At 51.9% G+C, this 11109-nt stretch overlaps 3 protein-coding genes across 4 annotated transcripts; all 3 read right to left on the bottom strand.

The window, feature by feature from the left end:
* Positions 1 to 1157: 1157 nt before the first annotated feature.
* On the bottom strand, positions 1158 to 1509 carry AA0111_g12560 (hypothetical protein; the record flags this gene model as incomplete). Of its 2 annotated transcripts, none has more annotated exons than XM_028646554.1 (2): positions 1158 to 1360; positions 1407 to 1509. In XM_028646554.1, the coding sequence occupies 2 exons, from the start codon at positions 1507 to 1509 to the stop codon at positions 1158 to 1160; spliced, it is 306 nt and encodes a 101-aa protein (XP_028499842.1). The 2 variants fall into 2 exon arrangements, with proteins under 2 accessions (XP_028499842.1, XP_028499843.1); XM_028646555.1 differs by having other exon boundaries at positions 1158 to 1357.
* A 2641-nt stretch (positions 1510 to 4150) lies between these two features.
* Positions 4151 to 5512, bottom strand: AA0111_g12559 (hypothetical protein; the record flags this gene model as incomplete). Its single annotated transcript, XM_028646552.1, has 1 exon — positions 4151 to 5512. The coding sequence occupies one exon, from the start codon at positions 5510 to 5512 to the stop codon at positions 4151 to 4153; it is 1362 nt and encodes a 453-aa protein (XP_028499858.1).
* A 742-nt stretch (positions 5513 to 6254) lies between these two features.
* Positions 6255 to 10670, bottom strand: AA0111_g12558 (hypothetical protein; the record flags this gene model as incomplete). The annotated part of the gene is made up of 2 exons (XM_028646551.1): positions 6255 to 9824; positions 9882 to 10670. The coding sequence occupies 2 exons, from the start codon at positions 10668 to 10670 to the stop codon at positions 6255 to 6257; spliced, it is 4359 nt and encodes a 1452-aa protein (XP_028499857.1).
* Positions 10671 to 11109: the final 439 nt, after the last annotated feature.

Genomic DNA, 11109 nt, shown 5'->3' with positions numbered 1-11109 from the left:
TAATCTGCTCTATTAATATCTATATATTATCTTGTAAGGTGGTTGAGATATACGCGTGTAGAGGTGCGCAAAGTTGGTGGGGTGCGTCACTCGCTTGTACGCGTCACTCGCTTGTAAAACATGTTAGAACGATAAGAAGCTTGGCTGACGGATCCAAGAAGTCCGGTCGCCTCATCCCAGTTTTAAGTATCGACTGTGTGGCTTTGAGCCACTGTGCCGCGATGCCGAGATGTCTCGGCTGTTGGCGTTGAGTACTTTCGGAGTACTTGTCGGTACTGTGCATGTTGGTTCTCGCAGTTTCCCCGTGGAGGATCCAACGACTCCGCGTTTTGCGCGCTCTGTGTGGAGCCGTGTGATGCTTTTAGCCAGCAACAGGAGCATCCAGGATATGTGTTTCCGGGGTAGAGATACGACAGTAAGCAGCGCTGCCGCATATGACAGGTTGATGTTTGCCACGTATGCCACTTAAGGCTTGTCTGATTACAGGTGTGGCGGCACCGCCAATGATACGTCTCGCAAACCAATACGCCATGATGGCAACGCGTGGTTATGGTGCACTAGACCTGCAGCGCATTGAAGACTCGTCGGAAGGCCCAGTGAGCATTATCGTGGAGGATTGTCCCGAGGAATGTGGATAGTGTCGCTTCGCTTGCCTGCGCAGTGTGCGGGTGATCGATTTCCGGAGAGACCATGGCGTGGCAGGATCCTTTTCAAAGTAGAAGATACTGTAAGGCATGGAATGTCGTTGAAATTGAGCCTCAATCGATAGATAAGCTCTGCACGTGGATACCTGGCCCAGGCGGGGCGGGTGGAATGGTGGGGGTGGCAGTTGCGGATTCTGCTCCTACAACTATCAGCATCCGAAAATACCGAGAAGGTTCGCGGGGTATACACGAGCCTTACGAACTAAGATAATCGCATAGGCTTGCGACCGGCCACACGATTGCATGCAATCGCTTCTTTCGATGACCACAATACAAAATGGTTTTCTCGCTACGAGATTGGATAGAATTGGTGAACAGACGACGCTTTTGATTGTGTGGTCCAAATATATACTACGCCGAAGAACCCCATCCCAATGCCCATTATCAACCCTATACATGCATGTTCATAAAGTCATCAAACGCCCTTTGTAAGTCCGACAGCCTCACTCAAGCTCAGATCGCGCGTAACGATTCAGCTTCCGACATACTCGAACTCGACGAACGGCGCGGCGCAAGCTGGCTATCCGCCTCGGCGAGCGCGGCCTGCATCGAGAAGCCAAAGGTGGCTGCGAGGTACTGCGCATAACGAATGCGATACGCCTGCGCAGGGTCTTCCTTTGGCTTAAGAAGCTCCTTCTTTTGTGATGAAACACCTGCTGGAAAGATTAGATGGGAGGCTTTAGTATGGTTGATCAAATATACCCGATGCGGGATGGAGAACTATTGAAGGCGTCATGGTAGGCGACAAAGTAGGTGAAGATGAGGGTGACGAAGAAGCGGACGAGTTGAATGGAAGAGCAGGCATGATGTCTGAGTTCAATAGACGATAGATGATAGATGGGTGGTGGTTTGAGCTGTAGGCGACGCTGATTGGTTGCGGTAGAGGTAGTTCGAGGTTTGTATGAGGGTAGTTCTCTGGTGTCGATCCCGTCTTGCAAGAGTTTAGATTGAAACTCGAGATTGGTTGAAGAAGTTGCTGTGGATGCTTTGCTGCTTCGAGAGAAAGATGGGCAGCAGATGATCTCTTTATACGTGGCTGACGGCTGGGATCGAGGGACCATTCAATCACGATCGTGAGCCTTGCGGAAGCTTCACCGCACAATTAGAAACAGAACGAATGGCGCCGTCACGATAAGTTCCACACAAGAGACACCGAGGCATGCATCTCGATCAGCCCGAACCAGTGTAACGTAATTGGGGGCAGATTATTTCCTAGTGGAGAAAAGTGATACAAGCCGGTTAGCCATCCATGAATGCGCCATTTCTTTTCTTGTTACCCCTGGACCACCGCACTCCCGTAGCGCTTCCCCAGGTTTTTCATTCGTGCTTGCCTGTTTGAGCGGTGTAGTAAATGTTGCGCGCCAACCTGCTTTGAGCCCCATGCATGCGGTCCCTTGCCATAGCATATATCGCAATGCTCAAAACATTTTCACGATGCGCTGTTAATGTTCGAAGGCACACACAACAGATGTTGCGTGACGCATATAGTCCGACACAACTGCATCCAAGTGGCACCACCTGACTAACCTAGCCAGCATCGCTGCATAGGCCCAGCTGCGGAGCAAGTCGCCACATCCCGTCAAAGCCAGTAACGTTGCCGTTTAAAACGAGCAAATGACACAGCCAATATTCGCTATTTGCGCTGAAGATGACGACGGCGCAAGTAACCCTTGTTTATAGTGGAACGGCCGTGCGTCGTGTTAGATATCAGCAGCTACGCCACGACTGGGCACTTTGCGCTCACATATGGAATACATCCTTTGTCGCCATGGGCCTGATCACCTCGCTTTGCACCTGCATATTGTTGGTGAAGTGTCAAACCTTTCCAAAGGACCACGTTGTTGGCGCAAGCCGTCTGGGACGTCTGAGTGCGCTTTCGCGACTCGTACAAGGTCCCATAGACCCATGCAAAGAAACGGGGAGACCTTTTTCTAGACTACCAGGATCTGCAACTAAACGTCCGCTTCAGAGGGCTGAACCGCAAGAAGCCGCAGCCAAGGATCCCCACCGTGGAAGCAGAAACACTTTCGAATTCTCTGCCATGCACTTTGATGCAGTTTCTGACCCACGTCACACCGGACCCACAATATTCGTCAACATCGATATTCAAGCAACTTTTGCGATTACTCTCTGACATTCACGATACTCCAGGTATATCTAGCATTGGTCATGATGCTATACTACCATACCAAGGTGGTCCAGAAGCCTGACTTTACGTACAAGAAACCGGTGTAGCCCGCCCAAACGTCACGATGTTAAAAACGCCGCATTGTTCCAAACGTGTTCTATGCAGACGCCGCATCATGAGGCCTTGACGATCGATGAGGGGCAGCGCCATAAGCGGGACCAGTGCGGGGCCGATGCCTGTGAATCGGATGGCTCGGCTGAAAGCCGTCATTTGTCTGGAGCCAGGCACACGCAGCTGCGGTCACTGTGACCGCGGCAACATCACCTTCCTGTTTACTTTGAACCAAGACTTGGCAGACCTTCCCTCGATTGTTAGGTATCGCAGGCCTCCCTGCACTGTGTCAGCACGCGGAAAGCACTTTCCGACGTTGCCTTGCCCTTTGCCCTCATCCTCGGGTATGGGCATGCAAGAATATGCACATCATTATCAAAGCACACAGCCACTCTCGCCATGCACGATATTGCCTCAACCCAACGCTAGGCTCATACTGTCAGCACGCACATTCTACAATGTCCATGGCGATGTAGCCTCGTGCCAGTGCGGCATTTCCTCAAACAACACCATATAATTATTCCCGCTGTGGAGCCCGGCGATCCGGTCCAGTCAACTCTAAAGCAACGTCAATCACCAGCAGAGTACAGCATGACCGTGAAATGCGACACACGAAGAACGTCAGGTACAGCGGCATTTACTACTCACCGCTATAATGTAAGTTTATCTTGTGGTCCATCCATCAGGCTTGCCCTGCATGCTGCATTAGGCCGACATCAGGGTCTGATGCGAGTGTATCTGATAGCAGCAAGACGTGCCTGGATCAATCTCTAGTCTGGTTTCACATGTTGCGTGTACCAAATTCAGATAACACTGGTCAAATCAGAAGTTGGAGGTTGGATGCGCGAATATTGCGATGACTACTACATTGCAGAGGGTTTGAAGTTTAATTCGGCGAACCTACGCAACGCCATGAGTGACAAATGCGGCTGGCGTGCATATCACGAGTTGGACGAACCAATGTTTGCGGGAAAGCTGGGAATCTGGACATGGCTTATCCACAATTATGCTAGGCCTCTGACCGGAAACACTCACTCTAGAAATCGGGCCTACATCCATACGATACCAAATCAGGTACCATGAGACTCTTACGATGAATCAAGCATTACGCCGTGCCCCATCTGCGCGCATAGGAAAACAAAGGAGAGAAAAACAACGCAAGACATCCAACGGTAGACATGATGCCGTTGGCCATCACAGTACCGCTTCACCAGCGTTGGTCTGGGTACATGTAACCAATTCGTTGGCCAGGGCCGTCGAAGTTGCTTTGTGGAGCAGAAGGCCCCCTGTCGTCCATCATCGGCGGTCCACCTTGCATGCCGCCTGTGGGACGACCACCGACTTGCTCGCCGTCTGTTCCTATACCCACGTCGCGAACGCCATGGACTCTAGCCCCTCCGCGCATCGCGTTGCGAAGTCCTGCAGGAGCGGCATGTGGAGTAGCAAGAGGAGCAGCACGGTGAGGTCCACCATAGCTTGAAGGGCCTGCGGAAGGGCCATGCCCACGACTAGGACGCATCTGGGGAGGACCGCCATAGCCTAGAGGTGGACCTACGGGAGAGTCACGAAGAGGGCTACGAGGACCGGCAGGAGAGCCGCCACCATAGCCACCATGTCCATGAGGAACGCCGCCTCCATGACTGGGAGGGGGTCTTGGGGGCGGCGCGCGTCCACCAGCATTCTGTCCATTCGCAAGCTGTTGAAACTGCTCCGAATCCTGCCAAATGCCATCCTCTCCAAGAAACTCAGCCCTGCAGATCGGGCAACGCTTTTGATCATCGGGTCGATTCAACAACATCTCCTTTAAACAATCCCTCCCAATCATGTGATTACACCCCTCAATTCCCTTGATTTGGATGCAAAGATGCGACGCACTCGGTGGCTCCAGACAAATCGGACACTCGGCATTTGGAGGCGCAATCCTGCCATCGCCAACGGGCTGCGTTCGTTCTTGTAAGAACCACGCCATATCTTCTGCGGCTTCTTGCGAGAGACCGCGGTCTTGTCGCATAGCAGCGGGTTCGACTTCGTTTCTGAAAGCGCCGTCCGGACGATGGCCTTGTCCACCGTCGACGCGACCATTGACACCACTATTAGCGCCGTTGACACGGAACGGGTTCGGGCCTGTCCAGAAAGAGGACCGAAAGGCTCCTGGGCGACCTGTCGGGCGGCCGCCTAGGAGACTTCCGGGTGGTGGTCGTCCTTGTGGTGGACCACGAGGTGGCACACCTCCGTCCATACCCATACCTGGCGGCCCCTGATCCCGACGCATGGTGTTGCGATACGGATCATTAGGTCCATAGCCTTCTTCGTGCATGTTACCGTCGGACTCTTGGTAAGAAGAGTAAGAGTGAGAGTTGCCGTCCATCATGGGACTACCCATCGCGTGATGCATCATTAGACCTTGGCCGCCCATGCCACCCATCATGGGTGGTAAATCGTAGCCTTCATACGGATCTTGCTCTACGTAGCCACTGCGTTGAATTTGGCTTGGTCGATAGCCACCGCCATTGCGGTGGCGGCCACCGAAAGGATTTTCATCCCAGATTCCGCCTTGAAAGGGTCCCATGTCGTTTGGTTCGGTCGATAGAGATTCGTGGTCTTAGGTTGTGGTTGAGGGTAAGTTGGCGAGGAAATGAGCAAGTGAGCTAATGTAGTCGAATGAATCTATCTTTGTGCTATAAGGACGAACGACACCGTACTCTAAAAGAGTACAGTCACCGGACAATGATATGGTGAAAGTATTCGCGAAGAGTTGTATGTGTTCTCAAGAGGTCATCAACTAGGGCTATGGTTGAGATGTTCCACGTCACGCAACTGCATGAGTATGGTTAAGTATGAAGAGCACAGAAATTCTCTATGCCCAAAGACTTCATACGACGGCCAGGTATCTCAAGACGATGGAGAGTGCGGTATTCTATGCGTGTGACTCTATGTCCTGATGACCATGTGACTAAGAGGCCATGAAGATGGCTTTGAACATATAAGGTGAAGGCACGATTTTCACTAAGCTACTCACACATATTCGGATAGGCATGCGACCGGGTTTCAATGCTAAGCGTTCTGGCAAGGTGAGTATTTTCAAACATATACTGAAAGGCGCGTTTACGAAATGCATGTGTATTGGTTGCAATGAGTATCGAGAAAGAAAGTACATTATACTAGTAATCTAGGTTATCCTACTTCGTTATCACAATGACTAGGGTATCTACATCGCCCATCCGACCGCTATGCTATCCATACCCAAACAATACCGAACGTAAACAAGGACAGATCCTCACACTCCAGAGTAAACCTAGACCAAACAATTCCTAGCTATTCCTCAAGTTCGAAACTCTGCCGCCTATGAAAGTGGGACTACCAGCTCTACTCCTGGTCTTGGGTTGAGGTGTTGCACTCGTGCCTCTGGTGCCCACACCCGGCCTGCCAACGCTCCTCAGACGAACAATCTCTTCTTCCTTGCTCTGCAGCGTACGCTTGTAAATAGTCAACTGTGCCTCCAGGCTCGCGATTTGCTTTTGCTGTCGATCGTAGTTCTGATTCAGGTGCATGCCCTTCCGCTTTGTTGCTTCCCCTGAAGCTGCAGACGAGAGTTTCTTCACTTCTTCTTCGAGCTCTTTAACGCGGGCAGCATTGGAAGAAGCAGCGTTTTGCGCATCTTGATAGGCTCCTCTTGTATATTCAAGTAGACTTTCCGCACTTGAAGCGTTCTGTATTGCTTTGTCTTTCTCCGCGCGTGCTTCAGCAAGTTCTTTGCGAAGCTTAGTGATCTCGGCGATCTGTGCATCAGGCGAGAGAAGATCGGTAGCTCGCTGTTCCTGTAGCTGTTGGTCTAGGTCGCGCATCTCTGCGGTACGTGTTGTAAGGCGCTCGGTAAGGGTAGCGTTATTCTTGGTCAACGTTTCCACTCTGGTCTCTGCAGCGCTCAATTTTCCCTTCTGAACACGATAATCACGGGCGAGATCTTCATGCTTCCCCTGCTGTTTGTCCCACATTATCTCACTCTCTCGAAAGTGCCTCTGTTCTGCCCTATGGGCTTCTTGCTCCTCTCGAACCGCTTCGTCAGCAGGAGCGGATGCTCTCTGCAAGTCAAGCTCGAGGGCAGCAGTTCCGGGCATAGAGTCGCTTATATGCGTGACTTCGTGCTCCTTCTCTGCAACGGAAGCTCTTTGTGGTTGCGGAGTGAAGCGCATACGCTTTGCCGGGTCAAGGTCTTCTTCATCCAAAGGGCGCTTGGTACGCTCAGGTATAGGCGTATCTGTAGAGGGCTGCGACAACTGCGTCTGATACTCAATGACATCCTTGACGCTACCAATAGATGGCAATGGCCATTCGGCCCCTTCCATTATGTTCTCGATCCAGCCGGCGACTTCTGAGGCGCACTCAACGTCTCGCGGCGTTCGGTCGTCGATGGCTTTTCCAACATCTGGGCGAACATGCGCCAGACTTGCCAGGATAGTATGCATACGCTCTACTGGGTCCAGACTCGATGCTACATACCGCTCAAGGTGGCCGACAGTCCTCGGAATGACTAGATGGATCACTGGCACCACATCGCGGTCGGGAGAATTTGCCCAGTTCTTCTTCCGAATCTGTGCTGCGTCCTGCACGCCATCGAGGCAGATGATCAGATCGGGAGCATGTATGATGGGCGATGCATCACTCGGTATGACAGTGACCAGTAAGCTACCCTCAGTCTCTTTGCGGTCTAAATTCCAGTCTTTGCCAGGCATAGTGTATTTGATCAAGTTTGCCTTACAGAAGGTCTGGATGATCCGGAACAGAGTTTCATTGTCCCGTTCCGTGACCAAAACAATATGTTTCTGCGGCTCGGAGTTTCGCAATTCCTGGAAAAGTCTGGCTAAGAACCTGAACTTGGTCGAGTTTTCCATGCCAAATCGAGCGGCATGTTCAGCTTGCGTCGACGAAGCCTCGCCGTTCAAGCCTTCTATTTCGGCTTCAGCGAAGATCAAGTCCATGTGTGTTTCAATAGCCCGGAGTTGGGACAAGATATTCTCGACTTCTTCGATGGGGCTCACACTCCGAGGCTCTTTGAGAAAGCGGTCCAACAAGTCCTTTTTAGACGAGATGTACTGGGCATACGTGTCGCTTTGTCGGCCTTGTATGAACAACGGCACGATGAACTCTTGGTCAGCTAACTGCAAGTCGTCATTGAGTAGACTGTCGCTATCCTCGTCATCTGCATCACTAACATCCATTTCGTCAGAAGCGGGGGACGTCGGTACTGGTGCGATAGGTTCAGACAGGGTTGGATCTTCAGCGATAGTAGGTTCTGGGGGAGCATCTGGCAGCGAAACCATGACCTTGTCCAACGGTGACGCTTCTAATGGTGTATTATTAGTGGCATAGGCAATGTTTCTTAGTGATGTTGGTGTTTGCGCAACAGGCGAACGGTCGGGCACAGCAGAAGGCGAACGAGTGCCTTCTGGCTGCTCATTTGTCCGTAGTCTGCTCAAAGGTGTAGAAGTAGCTGATGGTCCATCTCCTGTCACTGAAGGCGTGAAAGACGACCTGCTAGGGCGCCCTCTAGAAGCTCTGGAAGCTGCGAGGCGTTTGGCAATGTCCTCTTGCAGCCGACGATGGACATTATCCGCAGCGCTCTCACCCGACATGATTGATGGCGATGAAGTAGGAACAGGTGTACAAGGCCGTGATGGAAGTCTGGGTTCTTGATTTCTTAGGGAATAGCTTGGTGGGTAAAGAACTGGCGAGGTTTCGTGATTTAGTGACCTTGACGGCCGTTCCGGAGTCTCCTGAGATGAGTCGTGACGAGATTCAGAGCTAGCTCGATGCACTGACTCTTTCTCGATGGTAGTCCGTATACTCTCAGGCGTGTCGTCTTGGGTGCTTAGATCTGCCTCGAGAGGTAGTACTTGCGCGTTCTGCTCACGTTCAGGGCTAGAGGAATCGTGGAGCAACTGAGCACAACAAGTCTCGTTTACTTCGGGTTGGTCTGGTGGCAAAGTGCTGTGAGTAAGAGCAGAATCAGATTGCAGAGATACTACTGGCGCGTCGTCGTGAACCTGGGGATTGTTTGGTGATGCTTGTATTGATTGGTGAGGTGGGTCGGACGCCGGCGCCGGAAAGGCCAGGCTTGGCACACTAACCCTGGTAAGCACTTGTCCTGGATGGCTAAGTGGTGTCGTGCAAGTATGTTCAAGCTGGTCTGGAACGGCAGTGAGAAGTTCTTGTAAAGGCTGATATGGTGCAAACGGATGCTGAGACTGGAAGGGGAACTGTTCGTTGTCTTCCAGTAGCGAGTGTTCGGTTAGACTGGGCTTACTGTCACGAACGCTATTTTGCTGGGATTCCTGATGTTGCGACGCCTCGTCAATGCTGCCGACCGCGAATTGTATACCGCTAGCTTCGTTGCTCCGTTCGGAATGATGCGGTTGGCTGTTGCCTACAAGCGTAAAGGATTTGTTTAGAAAGGATGGGGTTTCAGCTACGTCCGCGATATCTGTCGAAGCGTCTCCTGTAACGTCTGCAGAGGTTGGGTTTAAAGGCAGATGTTCGCTCTGTGTGCTCTCTCCTCTGTCTGAGGTTGTCTCGCAGACGGCTTGAGCTGGACAAACCTGAGGGTCGATGTGATCAGACTGTCGCGTTTCGAGCCAGTTAGTGTCTTCTCTTATATGCTCGACTTGTGCAACACTCTGGGCGTCTCCGCTGGGTTGGATAAGCACGCTATCCTCAAGCTCTTGGCTCGACGCCTGGTCCACCTGTGACGAGATATATACAAATTCGGCTGTCGTCGGAGCAGATTGTGATTCTGCTGTGGTGATATCGGGGATGGTCTCGGGGATGGATCGTGCAGGCGATGCGGCGTGTCGTGCGGCTTCTTCTATCAGTTCAAGGAGACCCTGCAAGTAGTAGTTAGTGGATATGCTAACTCGTAGGGAAACAGGAAGCAAACGTACCGAGTCTTCGACAACGTTCTCCTCAATGTGCGACTCGTTTGTATCTGTGCTTTGCTGGCTTGTATCTCCAGTATGCTGAATAATGGGAACAAAGCTTCCTTCGCCAATGGAGCTTTGCGAATCTGCAACTACGCCGGAAAGGAGAGATTGTGGCCGTGCAGCGAACAGCTGCGAGCTATCAAGGTCGGTGTCTTGGGTAGGTGCTTGAGTCGAACCAGGCCCAGACGAGGCGATCTGGGAAAAGCGCGAGTATTCGTCTCTTTCGAGACTTTCGCCACGTCGTGCGATCTGAATGCGAGGTGAAACGCGGTCTGCTGGTGCTGTGGCACTGGCCGAGGTTTGCGGGCCTCTTTGATCGTTGGGAGATGTTGAAGATGTAGAGGAGCAGATAGCAGGTTCTGGGCTGCTGTCAATGACACGGGTATTACGAATGCGCCTCTGTTCTTGAGCGTCTTGCCGTTGCTCAGACTGTCTTCTGCTGCTTCCTCGCGATATTCGGCGGACTTCTTCCAAATTTCGCGCTTTCTCTTGCTCCCAGTGAGCGACAAGCAAGTCGTTCGCGTTCTCTTCTGGCTCCCAGGTTGGTTCCCACGCCTTACCAGTTTCCGGGTCAAGGCCTTTCCATTGAATGTGATAAGTGCGCACTCCACGGACGGTCTTCTCGTCTAAGATGCGCTCTGCTGCCCATAGAGTGTCGTTGGTGGGTTCGCTTTCGCTGGAATCGATGTACCGTGCTCGTTTGCTTGGTTTGGTTCTGATAGAATTGCGCTTCCTCTTGGAGTGCGCCATTACGCGCGACGTCCAATTGAGATTTTATCCAAGTAGGTTAGCTCCATTGTGGAAAAGAGAGTGTGGAGATACCAATGCGCCTGGGCTGTTGGCAGGCGAGGGTGAGGGCGAGTGATGATGAGTGCGGGACTATCCGCGAACCGAATAATGACCCCTGCTGGCGGTGAACGCGTCACGACGCGTCCCTGACTAGTAAGAGACTTCACAACCACGAGAATGGGTGATAGTATCGGTTCGAACTTTGAGGACCCAGAGTACAATTCGATGCAAGAGCTGATTTGTCAATGGGCACTGAGATCTGAAATAAGTCCCGTGTTCTCTTTGTGCTTAGAGTGCTAGGCCCAATGCATGATGATTGCGCAAGTTACTTTTGTCATCACAGCACGTGGGGACAGAAGCAAACGGAGTGTACAAGAACTTGTCAGGCAAGCTATGGATA

This window comes from Alternaria arborescens (genome assembly GCF_004154835.1).
Source record: "Alternaria arborescens strain FERA 675 chromosome Unknown contig_86, whole genome shotgun sequence".
Taxonomy (NCBI): Eukaryota; Fungi; Ascomycota; class Dothideomycetes; order Pleosporales; family Pleosporaceae; genus Alternaria; species Alternaria arborescens.
This window is presented reverse-complemented; position numbering and strand designations above follow the sequence as displayed.